Here is a 21,231-nt window from a genome sequence, read left to right as displayed (position 1 = left end):
CCGGGCGCGGTGGCTCAAGCCTGTAATCCCAGCACTTCGGGAGGCCGAGATGGGTGGATCATGAGGTCAGGAGATCGAGACCATCCTAGTTAACACGGTGAAACCCCGTCTCTACTAAAAATACAAAAAAATTAGCTGGGCGTGGTGGCAGGCACCTGTAGTCCCAGCTACTCGGGAGGCTGAGGCAGGAGAATGGTGTGAACCCGGGAGGCAGAGCTTGCAGAGAGCCAAGATCATGCCACTGTACTCCAGCCTCGGTGACAGAGTGAGACTCTGTCTCGGGAAAAAAAAAAAAAAAAAAGAACCAATTCTATCTTATGTGTATTTTATTGTTTTCCTTCACCCAAATCTTAGTACAGGAGTCATTTCTTTCCTACAGGGTGATAAAATGATTCTCAGCATTCATGAGATTTCATGCTCTGCCCAAAACTGTTGAGGTGATTAAAGCACATTTTTGATTCTTTGATTTTCTTGATAGATTTGAAAAACATAGAAGTTTAGTAAATTTTACTTTTTTTTTTTTTTGTTGAGACGGAGTTTTGCTCTTGTTGCCCAAGCTGGAGTACAATGACATGATCTTGGCTCACTGCAACCTCTGCCTCCTGGGTTCAAGTGATTCTCCTGCCTCAGCCTCCCTAGTAGCTGGGATTACAGGCACATGCCACCATGTCTGGCTAATTTTTTGTATCTTTAGTAGAAACGGGGTTTCACCATGTTAGGCTGGTCTCAAACTCCTGACCTCAAGTGATCTGCCCACCTCAGCCTCCCGAAGTGCTGAGATTACAGATCTGCACTGGCCTACAATTTTTTAAAGTATTGACAGTATGACTTAACTCATCTTTCTTCCTCAGTACTGTCTTATACAAAGGAAAGGGCAGCACAGCCCTACAGTACTTTTCTAGTATTGTGTGGCACAAATATCTTTGGCCTGCTAAATTTGCATGTTTATTGATTCTTACTTCCCTCTTTATATCTCGGCTATCGTAGTCTAAAGACAGTACATCATGTTTGTATGGCACTTTTTTAGCTGCCTCCACGTGTGTTAATATCTCATTACTTGATCCTCATTAGTATCTGCCTTAGCATCCAATTTTTTAATCTATATTTGTGTCGGTTGCATGATATTGAAAACATGATTTAAGCAGTGGATATTAAAAGTTGTGGGATTTTGTTTTTTCAGTTGTCCTTGTAATTTATGGACATGACTATTAAACAGAGATGAGAAGAGAGCTATTATTTTTAGGCCTACACAAAATTAGTCAATCTGGAGGACAAATTGAAGTGCTGATAGTATCCACCGTATTAAGATGTTTATATGTAACTTTTCTTTTTTTTTTTTTTTTCTTTCTTTCTTTCCTTTTTTTTTTTTAAGGGAGTTGCGGGTGGTCTCATTATGTTGCCCAGACTGGCCTTGAACTCCTGGGCTAAAGTGGTCATCTCACTTCAACCTCCTGAGTAGCTGGGACTATAGGCATGTGTGCTTGTATTATTTTTAAAAATACAACATCTTTGATGTGAGGTGGCTTATTGTGCAACAAATTACTCAGTTGGTTAGAAAACAACCAGATATTATTTATGAAATATTTGTACCAGGGTGGCTCATGCCTGTAATCCCAGCACTTTGGGAGGCTGAGGTGGTCGGATCACAAGGTCAGGAGTTCGAGACCAGCCTGGCTAACATGGTGAAACGCTGTCTCTACTAAAAATACAAAAATTAGCCGGGCATGGTAGCACTTGCCTATGCCCAGCTACTCAGGAGGCTGAGGCAGGAGAATCGCTTGAACCCTGGAGATGGAGGTTGCAGTTATCCGAAACTGCGCCACTGTACTCCAGCCTGGTGACAGAGCGAGACTCCCTCTCAAAAAATAAAAGAAGAAATATTTGTACTGGCTTAAAGATAGTCCCTCTAAATCATCATGGAAGAAATAAAATAATTTACAAAAATTTTTAAAGTATATATGTAACATCTTTGAATGTATATTCATTTTCATTTTAAAGTAAGATAACTTAGAATAATTTTTATTTTAATTTTTAATTGTTATATATATTTTTATATATTTTTTTTTTAATAGAGGTGGGGCTTCGCCATGTTGCCCAGGCTGTTCTGGAACTTCTGAGCTCAGGTGTAAGCTACCATCCATGCGTGACCAATAACTAACTTTCTTTTTTTTTCTTTCTATTTTCTTTTGTTTTGAGAAGGAGTCTTTCTCTGTCGCCCAGGCTAGAGTGCAATGGCGCAATCTTGGCTCACTGCAACCTTAATCTCCCAGGTTAAAGTGATTCTCCTGCCTCAGCCTCCCAGGTAGCTGGGATTACAGGCATCTGCCACTGCACCTGGCTAATTTTTGTGTTTTTAATAGAGACCGGGTTTCACCATCTTGGCCAGGCTGGTCTCCAACTCCTGACCTCGTGATCCACCCACCTCGGCCTCCCAAAGTGCTGGGATTACAGGCTTGAGCCACCATGCCTGGCCCCAATAACTAACTTCCCTCCCTCCCTCCTTCTTGCTTGCTTTCTTCTCTTCCTTCCCTTCCCTTCCTTTCCTTTCTTCTTTCCTTTCTTTCTTCCTTTCTTTCCTTTCTTTCTTCCTTTCCCTTCCCTTCCTTTCCCTTCCCTTCCCTTCTTTCTCTTCCCCTTCCCCTTCCCTTTCCCTTCCTCTTCCCTCTCCCTTCCCCTTCCCCTTTTTTTCCCCTTCCCCTTCCCTTCCCCTTCCCTTTCCATTGCCTCCCAATATGCTTGGATTACATGTGTGACCCACTGCGCCCAGGCTAATAACTTGTAAAAAGTACAAAATTGTGTCTGAGTTAGATACAACTCTTTTATTTCCATAAATTAGGATGTTCTTTATATTATAAAACTACAGAAGTAAATGGATGCTGTGACTGATACAAGATTGCAACTGTCATCCACAGTTTAATTTTTTTCACTAACTTATCAGTGTCAATTTGAACTTTTAGATATATTTATACTACTAAAATACTTACATCCTTATCTTTTTTCTAGGTTTTAAAATTGTTTAATTGAGGCCAGGCACAGTGGCTCAAGCCTGTAATTCAAGTACTTTGGGAGGCTGAGGTGGGCGGATCACTTGAGGCCAGGAGTTCGAGACCAGCCTGGCCAACATGGCAAAACCCCGTCTCTACTAAAAATACAAAAAAAAATTGCTGGACATGGTGGCGTGCACTTGTAGTCCCAGCTCCTCGGGAGGCTGAGGTATGAGAATCGCTTGAACCTGGGAGGTGGAGGTTGCAGTGAGCCAAGATTGCGCCACTGCACTCCAGCCTGGGTGATAGAGTGAGACTCTATCTCCAAATAATAAATAAATAAATAAATAAAATTATTTAATTGAACCTAAACTATGATGTACCCCATGCTGATCCCAGTTCCATTAGAATTCCATTTTAGCTTTTAACAGAATTATATTATAGCTTCTTCCCTTTGCACCAAAGGTGAGCATAGATCCTCTTGCAGACTAAATCAGGAACTGGAAGGAAGAAACAACGTGTGTTCATTTTCTTTTAGGTCTGCTATCTGATGAATGTGTTGAGCATGTCTTGATTTCCTTTTTGGTGATTATTTTCACAGAGCTGTCATTTTTCTTCTTTTGTTTTGCTAAGATACTAATATCTATGAATTTTTTTGCTCTTGTTTTTTAGCAAATCACAGATGAAGGTCTCATTACTATATGCAGAGGGTGCCATAAGTTACAATCCCTTTGTGCCTCTGGCTGCTCCAACATCACAGATGCCATCCTGAATGCTCTAGGTCAGAACTGCCCACGGCTTAGGTAAACATTTCTTGTTTAGCTCAAAAAAATCTTAGAACAAAAAAGTTTCCTTCACCCATATTTCTTCCTTGGAACTTTGGAATTTTAAGGTAGACATTGCAGACGCTTTGAAATGTTAAGGTAGTTAAGCACCTTTTAGATGCCCACCTACTTGCTTTTTGTACCTCATTTGATTTCATGTAATTGGCGTGAACCAAGGGGTGACAATCCCCAAATTCCACTACTTGCTATCCATACTAGAAAAAAAATCAACATTTTATTACTTGAGATAGGAAAGTATTCTTTCTTATTAATGCTTTTATATAATTCTTTTCTCAAAGTAGTTTTTAAAGGTCCACACTGAGGTAATTTATGTCATAGTAATGATACCAGGTACATAGCAGGGGGTACTATGTTTAAAAATAAAAAACACTGTTACAGGAGTACCTCTTTTGTACTGATGGGCTTTTAAAACAGCCTTATTTCTCTCTGGCTCCTCAGTTTGAAGAATGCTATGTTTTTTACTTTTTGTAGAGACGGGATCAGGCTGTGTTGCTCAGGGTGACCTCAAACTCTTGACTTCCAGGGATTCTCCCGCCTCAGCTTCCCAAAGTGTTGAGATTACAGGCGAGAGCCACTGTGCCCAGCCTATTACTGTCTTTTGAGGCCTGCCTCAATCTCCTGGGTTCAAGTGATCCTGTCACCTCAGCCTCAGGAGTAGCTGGGATTAAAGACATACGCTACCACACCTCGCTACACTTTTTGTTCTCTAAAATAAACTTAACGTAGTACTTGTAAATTAGGTGTTGCTTTAGGTGCTTTACAAATACTAATTCAGGGCCAGGTGCTGTGGCGCACACCTGTAATCCCAGCATTTAGGGAGGCCGAGGCTAAAAGATCGCTTGAGCCCAGGAGTTTGAAACCAGCATGGGCAACATGGCGGAACCCTGTCTCTACAAAAAATACAAAATTAGCCAGGCATGGTGGTGTGTGCCTTGTAGTCCCAGCTACTCAGGAGGCTAAAGTGAGAGGATCACTTGAGCCCAGGAGGTCAAGGCTGCAGTGAGCTAAGATTATACTGCGGCCCTCTAGCCTGGGCAACAGAGTGAGACTCTTGCTCAATAACATTAATAATTTGTTTAATCTTCATAGCACCATATAAGCACTATTACCACTTTTTTTTTTTTTTTTTTTTTTTTGGAGACAGAGTCTTGCTCTGTCACCCTGGCTGGAGTGCAGTGGTGCAATCTGGGGTCACTGCACTCTCCATCACCTGGGTTCAAGCAATTATCCTGCCTCAGCCTCCCTAGTAGCTGGGACTACAGGCAAGCGCCACCACACCCAGCTAATTTTTGTATTTTTAGTAGACAACATGGCTTTCACCTTGTTGGCCAGGATGGTCTCCTGACCTTATGATCTGACCCCCCTCAGCCTTCCAAAGTGCTGGGATTACAGGCGTGAGCCACCACACCCAGCCTTGTTATCGCCATTTTATAGATGAGAAAACTGAAGCACAAAGAGACAAAGTAACCTGCTCGAGGTCCCAGCTAGTTAGTGTAGGAACAAGTATTCAACCCAGGAGCTCTGGCTCCTGAGCCTATGAAGCCACTTTTCTTACGTATAAAAATCATTGTAGGCCAGGCGCGGTGGCTTAAGCCTGTAATCTCAACACTTTGGGAGGCCAAGACAGGCGGATCATGAGGTCAGGAGATCGAGACCATCCTGGCGAACATGGTGAAACCCCGTCTCTACTAAAAAAATACAAAAAACTAGCCGGGCGAGGTGGCGGGTGCCTATAGTCCCAGCTACTCGGGAGACTGAGGCAGGAGAATGGTGTAAACCCAGGAGGCAGAGCTTACAGTGAGCTGAAATCCGGCCACTGCACTCCAGCCTGGGCAACAGAGCAAGACTCCGTCTCGGAAAAAAAAAAAAATCATTGTAAAACTATAAAACTTTCAGAAATTTTTTTCTGATGATTACCTGGCCTAACCATAATTGTTGAAAGAACTTTTGTGGCCAGGCGCAGTGGCTCCCGCCTGTAATCCCAGCACTTTGGGAAACTGAGGCGGGTGGATCACCTGAGGTCAGGAGTTTGAGACCAGCCTGGTCAACATGGTGAAACCTGGTCTCTACTAAAAATACAAAAATTACAGGTGTGGTGGCCCACTCCTGTAATCTCAGCTACTCGGGAGGCTGAGACAGGAGAACTGCCTGAACCCGGGTGGCGGAGGTTGCAGTGAGCTGAGATTGCACCACTGCACTCCCAGCCTGGGTGGCAGAGTGAGAGAGACTCTGTCTTCAAAAAAAAAAAAAAAAAAAAAAAAAAACTTTTGCCTACAATATCAAAATTTCTTAAGAGAACATAGACCTGTTGGTCAAAATTAGTAATATCAAAAGCCTAGAGTATTCCTCAGGAGCTAGGGAGGTAATCAGACCTCTCTGAAAATCTTACACATTATCCTTTTCGACTTTAGAGAGAGGAGTCTTCAGCTCCAACTTCCTGTACAGTTCATTACGTTGTTAGAATGGAAAAGCTCTCAACCGTGAAAATCAAAAGTTATGTTCCAGTCAGATCATGTTTTCCCATTAGGTAGCATTCATTTCTTTCTTTCTTTCTTTTTTTTGAGACAGAGTTTGGCTCTGTTGCCCAGGCTGGAGTGCAGTGGCATGATCTTGGCTCACTGTAACCTCCTCCTCCCAGGTTCAAGCAATTTCCATGCCTCAGCCTCCAGAGTAGCCAGGATTACAGGCATGCACTATCATGCCTGGCTAATTTTTTTGGTATTTTTGGTAGAGATTGGGTTTTGCTGTGTTGGCCAGGGTGGTCTTAAACTCCTGGCCTCAGATGATCTGCCCTCCCAAAGTTCTGGGATTACAGGCATGAGTCACCACATCTGGCCATCTCTTGGAATTTTTAAAAAAAAAAATTGATTTTTTTTTTTTTTTTTTTTTTTTTTTTTTTTTAGATGGAGTTTTGCTCTGTTGCCAGGCTGGAGTGCAGTGGCATGACCTCAGCTCACTGCAAACTCCGCCTTTTGGGTTCAAATGATTGTCCTGCCTCAACCTCTCAAATACCTGGGACTACAGGTGCCCACCACCATACCTGGCTAATTTTTTATATTTTTAGTAGAGACAGGGTTTCACCATGTTGGCGAGGCTGGTCTCGAACTCCTGACCTCAAGTGATCCACCTGCCTCGGCCTCCCAAAGTGCAGGGATTACAGGCGTGAGCCACCGTGCCTGGCCAGAAATTTTAAAATTTTTTTATACAGATGAAGTCTTGGTATGTTGCCCAGGCTGGTCTTGAACTTCTGAGCTCAAGTGATCCTCCTGCCTCAGCCTCCTGAAGTGCTGGGATTATAGGTGTGAGCCACAGCACCCTGTCATCCATTTCTCATTGATTTTTGGTTGATAATTATTTCCTATACTTTAATTTTTTTCAGCTTCAGTAGTGAGAGTTTTATAAACAAACATGTTCATTGTTACCATTATACGAAGGTCACCCAACTTTTCACAGAAGAGAGCTACTTTTGATTCCCCAATCCTGTGGTTGGTATTTAGGTTGGAGTTTAACAGTTGTTTAATAAGAGGTGAATGGCTGCCAGCTCAGCTTCCCTGTCTACTGGGCCTCCCTGGGAGCCTGTAGGAGAAAGCAAGAAGCTTTCACAAGTCTAGAATTTCATATTTGGGACAGACCTGTAATTAAGCAGCCCCTTTGTCACTTTTTTTTTTTTTTTTGAGTCGGAGTCTCGCTCTGTCACCCAGGCTGGAGTGCAGTGGCAGGATCTTGGCTCACTGCAACCTCCGCCTCCAGGATTCAAGCGATTCTCCTGCCTCAGCCTCCCGAGTAGCTGGGACTACAGGCGGGTGCCTCCACACCCAGCTAATTTTTGTATTTTTAGTAGAGATGGGGTTTCACCATGTTGACCAGGCTGGTCTTGAACTCCTGACCTCAGGTGATCCGCCTGCCTCGGCCTCCCAAAGTGTTAGGATTATAGGCATGAGCCACCATGCCCAGCCTGTCACATTTTTTTAAAGCAATTTAAATGTAAGTGAATCTACTTCTAAAACAGGAAAGAAAATAATTCATTTCAGCAAGTGATTAACTGAAATAGAGTATCTCCATTTCCTTTGTTTTCTAGGAGCAGGCTGCCCTCTGGGGGTAAGCAGTATGCCATGAAGAAGGCTTTTAATGCATTTCATGCATTTTGGTATTAACTACAAGCTTCAGTTATATTCTTCTGTGTTCATTGATTGCGTCACCCTGAAATGTGATATTTACAGGACCACTTTATGATGACTGCATGAAAATGAATGGCAAGATCTGTATACAGACTTGCTTAGTTGTTAATGTCATTCTGTATTATAAAGTCCTTAGAGAATAGGAGATTGTTTTTGTAAATCTTACTGTTTTAATAAACTCAGTTTTCAGGGACTAAGAGCTTGACTTTCACTGTATGTGTGTGTGTGTGTGTGTGTGTTGTGTGTGTGTGTGTGTGTGTTTTTTTTTTAACAGAATATTGGAAGTGGCAAGATGTTCTCAATTAACAGATGTGGGCTTTACCACTCTAGCCAGGGTAAGTATTTTCTTTTGGTTCCATAGGTTTGTTTCCATAGGTTTTGTTAGGACTTTTTATTTCAGAAGAACAAGCAGCAAGGGAAATGTGAAATGTTAGCAGAATTGGGTGTGTGAGACAGGGTTTCATGCTATAGCTACAGACCTGCTGATACCAGAAAAAATACAAACTGCTCTAGAAATGCACACATGCATGGGAGAATATTAAACCCCTTCATGATACTTTTTAAAAAAATTTTTTTTAACTTTTTGAGATGGGGTCTCATTCTGTCACCCAGGCTGGGGTGCAGTGACACGATCTCGGCTCACTGCAACCTCCACCTCCCGGGTTCAAGCATTTCTCCTGCCTCAGCCTCCTGAGTAGCTGGGATTACAAGCATGCACCGCCACATCCAGCTAATTTTTGTATTTTTAGTAGAGACAGGGTTTCACCATGTTGGCCAGGCTGGTCTTCAACTCCAGACCTCAAGTGATCCGCTCACCTTGGCCTCCCAAAGTGCTGGGATTACAGACGTGAGCGGCTGCACCCATCCATGAGACTTGATTCTCCACAATTTCATAACATAATACATTAAGCAGGTGCTTCTTGGTACTTTGTGAAAAAACTTATTGGTTATTTGGTATATGACTAGTGAATGAAAGTAATATTGGGGCCGGGCGCGGTGGCTCAAGCCTGTAATCCCAGCACTTTGGGAGGCCGAGACGGGCGGATCATGAGGTCAGGTGATCGAGACCACCCTGGCTAACACAGTGAAACCCCGTCTCTACTAAAAATACAAAAAATGAGCCGGGCGAGGTGGCGGGCACCTGTAGTCCCAGCTACTCAGGAGGCTGAGGCAGGAGAATGGCGTAAACCTGGGAGGCGGAGCTTGCAGTGAGCTGAGATCCGGCCACTGCACTCCAGCCTGGGCAGCAGAGCGAGACTCCGTCTCAAAAAAAAAAAAAAAAAAGTAATATTGAAAGAAACTACATGTCTGGTTTTAAATGGAAAGGTTTTAGTAGATTTTCTGTATTCTCCTGAATATTTTAATACTTGGATGGGTTTACAAATTACTATATGGTAGTATTTAAAATTATACTGACTTTGACCAGTGTTATGGGACAAGGGGATGGTTGTTTGCTTTTAGGCAGATCGACAGAATACTAATTAGGTGGGGGCCAGCACATGGCATGACTAAAGGAGGACATAGCTTGGGTGCAGTGGCTCACGCCTGTAATCCCAACATTTTGGAAGGTCAAGGCAAGCAGATCGCTTGAGCCCAGTTTGAGCCCAGCCCGGGCAACACAGCATCTCAATAAGAAATACAAGGCCGGGCGCGGTGGCTCAAGCCTGTAATCCCAGCACTTTGGGAGGCCGAGACGGGCGGATCACAAGGTCAGGAGATCGAGACCATCCTGGCTAACATGGTGAAACCCCGTCTCTACTAAAAATACAAAAAACTAGCCGGGCGAGGTGGCGGGCGCCTGTAGTCCCAGCTACTCGGGAGGCTGAGGCAGGAGAATGGCGTAAACCTGGGAGGCGGAGCTTGCAGTGAGCTGAGATCCGGCCACTGCACTCCAGCCTGGGCGACAGAGCGAGACTCCGTCTCAAAAAAAAAAAAAAAAAAAGAAATACAAAAGTCCGGGCACGGTGGCTCACGCCTGTAATCGCAGCACTTTGGGAGGCCAAGGCGGGTGGATCACCTGAGGTCAGGAGTTCGAGACCAGCCCGACCAACGTGGAGAAACCCTGACTTTACTAAAAATACAAAATTAGCCAGGGATGGTGGCACATGCCTGTAATCCCAGCTACTCGGGAGGCTGAGGCAGGAGAATCGCTTGAATCCGGGAGGCGGAGGTTGTAGTGAGCCGAGATCATGCCATTGCACTCTGGCCTGGGCAACGAGCGAAATTCCGTCTCAAAAAAAAAAAGAAAAAGAAATACAAAAATTAGCCAGATGTGGTGGCACATTCCTATAGTCCCAGCTACTTGGGAGGCTGAGGTGGGAGAATCACCTGAACCCAGGGAGTCAGAGCCTGCAGTGAGCCATGATCACACCCACTGCACTCCAGCCTGGGTGACAGAGTGGGACCTTGTCTCAAAAGAAAGAAAAAATAATTAGCATCACACTAGCTCTGAAACACCAAAGAATTTATCAGTGTATTTAATATTACCTCTTAGTTTTCTGGCCTTAAATGTTTCTCATGTTTTAAATGTTTGCACTGTAATGTTTGGTTTTGTATTTTGTAGAATTGCCATGAACTTGAAAAGATGGACCTGGAAGAGTGTGTTCAGGTAAGATTATAGATTTTAATTCAGAAGTACATTAGACACTTAGATAATACACAACATCAGAATGTCCAATTCCCTACCCTAATGTAGGATACTGTAGTGCCTGACAGCATTGCAGATTCTCCATTAAATAAGGTATCTTCCAGGCAGAGGTGCTCATGGTACGTGTTACAGAACTGTGGAAATATATGTCATCAATCAGGTTGCCACTAGAGAGAAAGGAGGCCCAAGCATTCAGGCCATAAAGCTGTTAAAAATATTTCCTTAGACCTGTAGAGTTATGATACTAGGAAATAATTAAAGCCCCATCACATTGATCTATATAGCACTGCCTTTCTTTTTTTTTTTTTTTTTTTTTTGAGACGGAGTCTGGCTCTGTCGCCCAGGCTGGAGTGCAGTGGCTGGATCTCAGCTCACTGCAAGCCCCGCCGCCTCCCAGGTTCACGCCATTCTCCTGCCTCAGCCTCCCGAGTAGCTGGGAGTACAGGCGCCTGCCACCTCGCCCGGCTAATTTTTTTTTTTTTATTTTAGTAGAGACGGGGTTTCACCGTGTTAGCCAGGATGGTCTCGATCTCCTGACCTCGTGATCCGCCCGTCTCGGCCTCCCAAAGTGCTGGGATTACAGGCTTGAGCCACCGCGCCCGGCCAGCACTGCCTTTCTTTAGCTTTGCTGTATCCTAGATCCCTGGCATCATTAGCCCTAGAGACCTAACTCTGCATGGAACTCTGCCTTTAAGCCAAACTGATCTCCTGATTAACAGTTTCTATTTTAAAATTATTATTATTATTTTTTTGAGATGAAGTTTCACTCTTGTCGCCCAGGCTGGAGTGCAATGGCACGATCTCAGCTCAGTGCAATCTCCACCTCCCAGATTCAAGCAATTCTCCTGCCTCAGCCTCCCAAGTAGCTGGGATTACAGGCATGTGCCACCACGCCCGGCTAATTTTTTGTATTCTTAGTAGAGGCAGGATTTGACTATGTTGGCCAGACTGGTTTCGAACTCCTGACCTCAGGTGATCCACTTGCCTTGGCCTCCCAGAGTGCTGGGATTACAGGCGTGAGCCACATTAACACAATTTTAAGAACTTTGAGATTATTAATTGACCAAGGAAAAACTTCCAAGATGGGACTCTATAAAAGAAAGAGCAATTAATTTTTTAATGGTAAAAATAAAGGGAGGATATGTCAGTAACCGTAAAAGCCACTTTCTTTTTTTTTTTTTTTTTGAGACGGAGTCTCGCTCTGTCACCCCAGCTAGAGTGCAGTGGCGCTATCTCAGCTCACTGCCAGCTCCGCCTCCTGGGTTCATGCCGTTCTCCTGCCTCAGCCTCCCGAGTAGCTGGGACTACAGGCACCCGCCACCACGCCCGGCTAATTTTTCGCATTTTTAGTAGAGACAGGGTTTCACCATGTTAGCCAGGATGGTCTCGATCTCCTGACCTCGTGATCCGCCTGCCTCGGCCTCCCAAAGTGTGGGGATTGCAGGCGTGAGCCACCATGCCCGGCCGTAAAAGCCCTTTTCTAAAAAATTACATGTTTTATAGGCACTGCTTAACAGCTATTAGTTCTTACTAAACTAAAACTTGTTCACATCCGTTTATCTTATACACGCCTGAGTGTCCTCTATGTCCTTCCAGTGTTATTCCTTCTGAACGGACATGCCTGCCTGCTTGCCCAACCCCTTTCTCTACCATTTTTTAGCCCCTGTGAAGCTATGTGTACTAGAAAATAATAAACTCAGAGTTGGAGAAGAATTTGAAAAGAAGTGCTGATTTACTTTCAGTCCTAACATAACCATGAAAACTGTTCTTCCTACCTGAATGTTCATAGTTAACCCAGATTCCAGCAGTGCCCGGCTGTGCCACCCTTGGGAAAATAACCCAAGTTATCAATACTGAGTAGTGGCATGCTTTATTAAAAATTTTAGAATGTTCCAACATTAATTTTTTTCATAGAGCACTATCTTCTGATTCCTTACTCTGATGATTCTAAGGAGATAGAACAAAGTCCAGCAAGTAGACGTTCTGGGGGACAGATTTTTTTAGAGACAGGGTCTTGCTGTTATCGCTCAGACTGTTTTTTTTCTTGCTGTTATCGCTCAGACTGTTTTGTTTTGTTTTGTTTTTTGCAGCGTGGGGTGGGGAGGACAGAGTCTTACTCTGTCACCCAGGCTGGAGTGCAGTGGCTCAGTCTTGGCTCACTGCAACCTCCACTTCCCAGGTTCAAGCAATTCTCCTGCCTCAGCCTCCCAAGTAGCTAGGATTATAGGTGCCCGCCACCATGCCCAGCTAGTTTTTGTATTTTAGTAGAGACAGGGTTTCAACATGTTGTCCAGGCTGGTCTCAAACTCCTGACCTCGGGTGATCCACCGGCCTCAGCCTCCCAAAGTGCTGGGATTGATTATATGCGTGAACTACCATGTCTGGCCCTGCTCAGACTGGTCTTGAATTTTAACCTCAAGCAGTCCTCCTGCCTCAGCCTCCCTAGCAGGTGGGACTATAGGCACAAGCCACCACAACTAGCTACCAAGGGGACAGATTTTGATTCATTTAAAAAATAAAACAGATTTTGAATAGAGCTGTCTAAAGATGAAGACTAGAGATGACTAGATGTGTTCAAATGTAGCCTGAGTGGATTCTCATAGAACAGGTTCAGGTAGCCGATGCGATTTAAACCGAAAGATTCTGTTATTTGATGATTGATTATTAAAATGTCTGGACTAGAAATGGAGTCAAGAATGAGGTATGGGGGCTGGGCATGGTGGATCACTCCTGTAATCCCAGCACGTTGGGAGGCCTAGGCGGGTATATTACCTGAGGCCAGGAGTTCGAGACCAGCCTGGCCAACGTGGCAAACCCCCATCTCTACTAAAAATATGCCGGGCATGGTAGCTCACGCCTGTAGTCCTAGCACTTTGGGAGGCCAACGTAGGTGAATCAGCTGAAGTCAGGAGTTCGAGATCAGCCTGGCCAACATGGTGAAACCCCGTCTCTACTAAAAATTCAAAAATTAGCTGGGCATGGTAGCACATGCCTGTAATCCCAGCTACTTGGGAGGCTGAGGCAGGAGAATCGCTTGAACCCAGGAGGCGGAGGTTGCAGTAAGCCAAGCTTGTGCCACCACACTCCAGCCTGGACAACAGAGCGAGACTCCATCTCAAAAAATTAAAAAAATCTAGCCTGTGATCTCAGCCACTCGGGAGACTGAGGCACGAGAATCACTTGAACCCGGGAGATGGAGGTTGCAGTGAGCCGAGATCACGCCACTGTACTCCAGCCTGGGCGACAGAGACTGTCTCAAAAAAAAAAAAAAAAAAAATGAGGTAGGGGCTGCTGTGTGTACAGTGGCTCACACCTGTGATCTCAACACTTTGTGAGGCGCGGCAGGAGGATTGCTTGAGCCCAAAAGTTGAAGACCAGTCTGGGTAACATAACAAGACCCTGTTTCTGCCCAAGAAAAAGTTTTAAATGTCTTGGGCATGGTGGTGCGCAACTGTAGTCCCAGCCATTCAGGAGGCTGAAGCCGGAAGATAGCCTGAGCCTGGGAGGTTGAGGCTGCAGTGAGCTGTGATCGCACATGGTGGCCTGTAGAGCTTCGGGAGGTTGAGGTGGGAGGATTGCTTGAGCTCAGGAATTCAAGAACAGCCTGGGCAACATAGGGAAACCCTGTCTCTACAAAAAAAAAAAAAAAAAAGTAATTTAAAAAATTAGGCCTGGAGGCTTGTACCTGTTGGTCCAGCTACCCAGGGGGCTGAGGTGGGAAGATTGTTTGAGCCCAGGAGTTGTAGGCTGCAGTGAGCTATAATTGCACCCCACTGCACTTTAGCTTGGGCAACAGAGCAAGACTAAAAGGAAAAACAAGAATCAGGTATGACTCAGGATTGTATTTGGATAATACCTGAAATCAACATGTGTATTTCTTTCAGATAACAGATAGCACATTAATCCAACTTTCTATACACTGTCCTCGACTTCAAGTATTGGTGAGTTTGACTTTGAAAATTTTATGTGTTTACTGGGTTTAATCAAAAGCCAGTGCTACAGTTCAAGAACGCGGCTCTTAGTGTCTGGCTACCATTTTAGGAAAGGATGCTTCTCCAAATTGCCAGCTTACTGAGAACCAAAGGAGTACCTGAGTGAAGTAGGAAACAGATAAGAACTGAAAAAGTTGGCCGGGCGCGGTGGCTCAAGCCTGTAATCCCAGCACTTTGGGAGGCCGAGACGGGCGGATCACGAGGTCAGGAGATCGAGACCATCCTGGCTAACACGGTGAAACCCCGTCTCTACTAAAAAAAATACAAAAAACTAGCCGGGCGAGGTGGCGAGCGCCTGTAGTCCCAGCTACTCGGGAGGCTGAGGCAGGAGAATGGCGTAAACCCAGGAGGCGGAGCTTGCAGTGAGCCGAGATTGCGCCACTGCACTCCAGCCTGGGTGACAGAGCGAGACTCCGTCTCAAAAAAAAAAAAAAAAAAAAAAAAAAACTGAAAAAATTAAATGCTTTCTATATCAATGCTTGAAGACTGAAAACTGCCTTGGAACCTACGAGTTCTCTTTTGCAGATAACTTATACTCCAACCTGAATGATGTTTAAATTCTAGAGATCCAGGGGATGAGATGGCCCAAAATACAATTTGCTTCACCTTAAGATCAAATGTTACTGGTCTTAATGTTATTGGTCTTAAGAACCAATCAAAGCTTTACTGGCCGGGCGCGGTGGCTCAAGCCTGTAATCCCAGCACTTTGGGAGGCCGAGACGGGCAGATCACGAGGTCAGGAGATCGAGACCATCCTGGCTAACACAGTGAAACCCCGTCTCTACTAAAAAATACAAAAAACTAGCCGGGCGAGGTGGCGGGCGCCTGTAGTCCCAGCTACTCGGGAGGCTGAGGCAGGAGAATGGCGTAGACCCAGGAGGCGGAGCTTGCAGTGAGCTGAGATCCGGCCACTGCACTCCAGCCTGGGCGACAGAGCGAGACTCCGTCTCCAAAAAAATAAATAAATAAATAAATAAATAAATAAATAAATAAATAAACAAAGCTTTACTAAGGGGAGTTCTGCTCCTACTTTCAGTGACATTAGAGGAAGGCATTCTGGGTGACTGTTCTGTATCCAGGCTCATTTTTGGTGTTCGGTGGCACAGTACTATCCAAAATTGGGTCAAGGTTTCTGAGTTTCCCAGGATCAGGGATTTAATAAATATTGATGAAGAGATGATGTGATGAGATGATCACACCTGACAGCTGTAAAAATCTTCAGCTAATTAATTGTTGGGGCATGTTTCTGAACCAGATATTCAATATTTAGTTCAAATTCCAGAAAACTGTGTGCATGAAAAGCTTGATTCCCATTTATCCCTGTAGAGAAGAAAAGTGTTAATTTGCAGAAGGGGTAATTTTTAAGGCTGTCTTAGTCTGTTTATGAACTAGTTCATAGTCATTACATGAATTTATAAAATATATTTAGAATCACACATCAAAATATCAATCACTGATTGCCAAAAGCATAACCCCACTATCTCCAGTTTTTTTAATTTCACCACTTGGATCTAGTGTCAGCTCCATATTCATCAAAATCAAACCAAAATGTTTCCTTTCCAATTTACACAAGCCTCTGGCTAGAGGAATGCCAGAAGATATTTCAACATCCTTCCTTGCTCTGTTTGGCTGCAGAGTCTATCGCACTGTGAGCTGATCACAGATGATGGAATTCGTCACCTGGGGAATGGGGCCTGTGCCCATGACCAGCTGGAGGTGATTGAGCTGGACAACTGCCCACTAATCACAGATGCATCCCTGGAGCACTTGAAGAGCTGTCACAGCCTTGAGCGGATAGAACTCTATGACTGCCAGCAAATCACACGGGCTGGAATCAAGAGACTCAGGGTAAAAATGGCTACATAACTCTCCAGCTCTAGTGTTCTCAGCACTTTCCTCTCTTTTCTTTTTTTCTTTTTTCAAATTTAGGTTCCTATGATTTTTATATTTACTTCAACATTTAACAAGGGGAAAAAAAAAGTGCAAACCTAAGGACAGATAGTTTTTCCCTCTGGCTCCAGAGATGGAAATTTAGGAGGAAAAGACCCACTGAAGAGAAGAAAAGTAGGTCTCCTCCCAGCAGTCTCTCTCTAATAATGTTTAGGGATTAATAACATTCTCAGATTGAAGAAAGAAAAAAAAAAGCACATGCCACATTTTTGTTCTGAAGGAAAGAAAGGAATAACAGAGAAAGTGTTTAGTTAAATGGGATTTAAGAATTTAATTTGTAATTGTGTTTCACATTAAGCCCTTTTCCTGGGATTCATATTTTTTAAGACAACAAGTAAAGTAGACATAGATTTTTACCTTTTCTGTCTTTCTTTTAAGAGATGGGATCTCACTCTGTTGCCCAGGCAGGAGTGCAGTGGCACCTTCTTGGCACACTGCAGCCTCGAACTCCTGGGCTTAAATGATCCTCCCACCTCAGCCTGCCCAGTAGCTAGGACTACAGGCACACACCACCACACCTAGCTAATTTTATGAAAAACTTGTGAGTTTTTTTTTCATTTTTTAAGACAGGGTCTCCTCTGTCACCCAGGCTGGAGTGCAGTAGCTCGATCTTGGCTCACTGCAACCTCTGTCTCCCAGCCTCAAGCCATCCTGCCATCCCAGCCTCCCAACAGCTGAGACTACAGGTGCGTGCCATCATGCCAGCCTGATTTTTTGTATTTTTGGTAGAGACAGCATTTTACCATGTTGACCAGGCTGGTTTCAAACTCCTGAGCTCAAGCAATCTGCCTGCCTTGGCCTTCCAAAGTACTGGGATTATAGGTGTGAGCCACCATGCCCACCCTTAAAAAACTATTTTGTAGAGACAAGGTCTTGCTATGTTTGTTTCCCAGGATGGTCTCAATCTCCTGACCTCATGATCCGCCCACCTCAGCCTCCCAAAGTGCTGGGATTACAGGCGTGAGGCACCGTGCCCAGCCGAAAAAGAAGTTTTAAAAAGCCGGATGAATCTGTGTGTTAGATTGTTCTGCTCAACAGATGTTTATTGGAATATCTGCTTCACACCTGCTGTAGGAAAGACAGTGTGCTTATTCAGGCCCTTAATACCAACCTCTAGGCCAGTCGCGGTGGCTCACACCTATAATCCCAGCACTTTGGGAAGCTGAGGCAGGAGGATCACCTGAGGTCAGGAGTTCGAGACCAGCCTGGTCAACATGGCAAAACCCCATCTCTACTAAAAATACAAAAATTAGCTGAGCTTGGTGGCAGGTGCCTGTAATCCCAGCTGCTTAGGAGGCTGAGGCAGGAGAATCGCTTGAACCAGGAGGCAGAGGTTGCAGTGAGCCGAGATCGCACCATTGCACTCCAGCCTGGTCAACAAGATGAAACTCCATCTCAAAAAAAATACCAACCTCTAAAAAAATCCATGTTGGCCATATGGCCTTGAGCAAATAAAAGAGTACCAAACCTCATCTTGAGTTCCAAGTGGCCTCAGTTCCTCTTTCCCTCTTCAGACATAGAGGACTGTGAGCATAATTGCACTGGGGGAGGCCTTACAACCATTTTTTTTCTTCACCAAAGAGAGCAAGAGCCACAGGTCAACCAGAGCCTCTTACGTGCCTACTTGTATTAGTGTTCCTAGACTGCCTGGCTGTCAGGAATCTCTTCCATCTTCCAGTCCTTGGGCAGACCACTTGAGGTCAGGAGTTCGAGATCAGCCTGGCCAACATGGTGAAACCCCGTCTCTACTGAAAATACAAAAATTAGCCTGGCGTGGTGGTGTGCACCTGTAATCCCAGCTACTCAGAGGCTGAGGCAGGAGAATCGCTTGAGCCTGGGATGTGGAGGTTTCAGTGAGCCAAGATCGCACCACTGCACTCCAGCCTGGCTGGGCAATAGAGTGAGACTCCGTCTCAAAAAAAAAAAACAAACAAAAAAAACACAACCAAAAACTCAATGTAGCTTCTTTCAGCTGTGAAAATCCAACTGGAAATCCTTTTTTGGAGAAGATAAGAAATTAATATGATGTCTTTCCTCCGTTTTTTTTTTTTTAGACAGAGTCTCGCTTTGTCACCCAGGCTGGAGCGCAGTGGCATGATCTCCACTCACTGCAAGCTTCGCCTCCCAGGTTCATGCCATTCTCCTGTCTCAGCCTTCTGGGTAGCTGGGACTACAGGCATCCGCCACCACGCCTGGCTAATTTTTTTGTGTTTTTAGTAGAGACGGGGTTTCACCATGTTAGCCTGGATGGTCTTGATCTCCCGACCTCGTGATCCACCCACCTCAGCTTCCCAAAGTGCTGGGATTACAGGCATGAGCCACCACGCCCAGCCCTCAGTTTTATTATTACACAAACAGGTACCAAAGTTATATGAGTTGTTCTGGTCATTTAGAACAACCTAGGATGGAACAAAGTAGAACCCAGGCCCTCTAACATCCTGACTGATGCTCAGCCTTTGCCCTGGTTTCGTGTGCATTGAGCCCCTCGGTAGTTTTTCTGAGAAGCAACATTGCTCTTTCTGTTTAAGCCCTCTCTCTTAAACGTTTAATGTTTCTGTCTTGTTTCAGACCCATTTACCCAATATTAAAGTCCACGCCTACTTCGCACCTGTCACTCCACCCCCATCAGTAGGGGGCAGCAGACAGCGCTTCTGCAGATGCTGCATCATCCTATGACAATGGAGGTGGTCAACCTTGGCGAACTGAGTATTTAATGACACTTCTAGAGCTACCGTGGAGTCTCTCCAGTGGAAGCGACCCCAGTGTTCTGGGCAAGGGTTACAAAGTGAGGGAGGGCAGTGTCCAGATCCCCAGAGCCACACATACATACACATACACAACCTTACCCCCATCCACTCTAGCTTTGTGACCATGGGACTAAAGTTTGTGATGGCTTTATCAAGTAGATTGGTAAAATTTAACCATTCCTTTTGAGGTGCCCAGAAGAAAATCATAGGCCAAGATAGAGGGAGGGGCATTTCAGCAAACCCAGCATTAATGCTACTGTGGTTTTTAAATTTATGTCTAGGGGTTTCTTTGGGGATTTTGGAACAGCATCTGCTGTCCTCCGGGGTCAAGAAAAGCATGGAAAGACAATATATGATATACCCAGGGACCAGAAAGAAAATTTCTTCACATCTTAGAAATGGTAGACATTCATTGTGACTACAGAGCTTCTATGCTTCCTTGTTTCCATACCAACATGCTGAGCATGCTCACAAAGAAGGCTCATCCATTCCTCCTGTGTTTTAGTATTTGGCCCAGAGGTTTCCTAAATGGTTGCATTGAAATCACTGTGGTCCAAATGTAATTCTTACACACTCAAATTGTCACTGTCTGTAGCACACTTGTGCACCTGTCTTCCGTTCTCTGTTGCTCCCCCCCCACACTCTTGCTCAGTCTGTCACCTGTTCAGTCTGCTTACTCACTCAATTGTTATCCTTTTGCTGTTGTCGTGTTTACAGTTTGCATTTTGAATGATTAGTTGGGATTACCAAACATTTTTTAAAAATATATTATCAATAAATATTTTTTTAATTCTAAATTTTACCATTAGGGGACCCTGCCTGAATCTTTGCCAATCTGAAAGGAAACTATAATGAAAGCAAGAAAAGTTATGAGAAGAAATTGACTATTTTGATGAAAACAGATGCTGCCTTTTGGTTTCTATTTTATCTTCTGATATATGATAATTTGCATGGTATCCCCAGTATTCCCCCTATACATTTTTCCTTCTGTCAGACTCCACCAACTTTAAAGGAAAGAAAGAGATGTATTATTAGGAAAGAGTGGAAATGATAAATCACAAAACAGAGCCTGAAAGTCCCTACCACCCAAGTTCATACATTAATGATTAATGTTATTATATATTTACTGAAATCTAGGAGTGATCAGTGGCATCTCTGACCTATGAGGCTGTTTTAACAGGAATGCCACTAGAGGAGCTGTCTGTTTCTCTCTTTTCCCCCCATTTCTGCTTTTCAGGGATACAAGAATGGCTGTATAACAGCTGGTCAATTGTATGTCAGTGTTAATGGATTCATATCTAGTGTTGGCACCCAAAGGGCCAGAACCTTCCCATAACCTGTCAGTCATCTCTCTTTTCTGCCTCAGTCTTTTTTTTTTTTTTTTTTTTTTTTTTTTTGAGATGGGTTCTCACTCTTGCCCAGAATGGAGTGCAGTGGCGCAATCTCGGCTCACTGCAACCTCCACCTCCCAGGCTCAAGCAATTCTCCTGCTTCAGCCTCCCGAGTAGCTGGGATTACAAGCGCGTGCCACTACTGCCTGGCTAATTTTTGTATTTTTAGTAGAGATGGGGTTTCACATGTTGGCCAGCCTGGTCTTGAACTCCTGACCTCAAATGATCCACCTGCCTCAGCCTCCCAAAGTGCTGGGACTACAGGCGTGAGCTGCCATGCCCAGCCTTGCTCCAGACTTCTGAGTGAAGTATGAATATAGCCAGGTGAAGCATTGAGGCAGCTGAAAGAGAACACTGAGAGGAAGTAGTAGGGGATTTAGTGTCTCTGCTCAGCCTGGGCACTAGAACTGAGGGAGGAATTTAGTGTCCAGGACTCAGAGTCCAAGAAGCAGCACCCTCTGTCCCCCAAAAAAATCAGAGGATAAAGGAAGTAAAAT

The 21,231-nt window shown here is 44.4% G+C and overlaps 1 protein-coding gene across 19 annotated transcripts in view; it reads left to right on the top strand.

The window, feature by feature from the left end:
- FBXL20 (F-box and leucine rich repeat protein 20) overlaps window positions 1-21,231 on the top strand; it is a 172,991-nt gene that overhangs the window by 134,100 nt on the left and 17,660 nt on the right. For 7 of the 19 annotated variants that reach the window (XM_074019490.1, XM_074019483.1, XM_074019484.1 and 4 more), the window contains 6 exons: window positions 3,657-3,787; window positions 8,282-8,342; window positions 10,571-10,615; window positions 14,539-14,595; window positions 16,282-16,494; window positions 19,165-20,140. In XM_074019490.1, the coding sequence (XP_073875591.1) occupies window positions 3,657-3,787; window positions 8,282-8,342; window positions 10,571-10,615; window positions 14,539-14,595; window positions 16,282-16,494; window positions 19,165-19,272 (615 nt within the window). In that variant the 3' untranslated portion in view covers window positions 19,273-20,140. Of the gene's footprint in view, window positions 1-3,003; window positions 3,162-3,656; window positions 3,788-7,907; window positions 8,205-8,281; window positions 8,343-10,570; window positions 10,616-14,538; window positions 14,596-16,281; window positions 16,495-17,166; window positions 17,388-19,164; window positions 20,141-21,231 lie in introns of those variants that run through there. The other 12 variants (XM_074019489.1, XM_074019488.1, XM_065531467.2 and 9 more) reach the window with 5 other exon arrangements.

The sequence above is a fragment of the Macaca fascicularis genome, chromosome 16 (genome assembly GCF_037993035.2).
Source record: "Macaca fascicularis isolate 582-1 chromosome 16, T2T-MFA8v1.1".
Lineage (NCBI taxonomy): Eukaryota > Metazoa > Chordata > Mammalia > Primates > Cercopithecidae > Macaca > Macaca fascicularis.
This window is presented reverse-complemented; position numbering and strand designations above follow the sequence as displayed.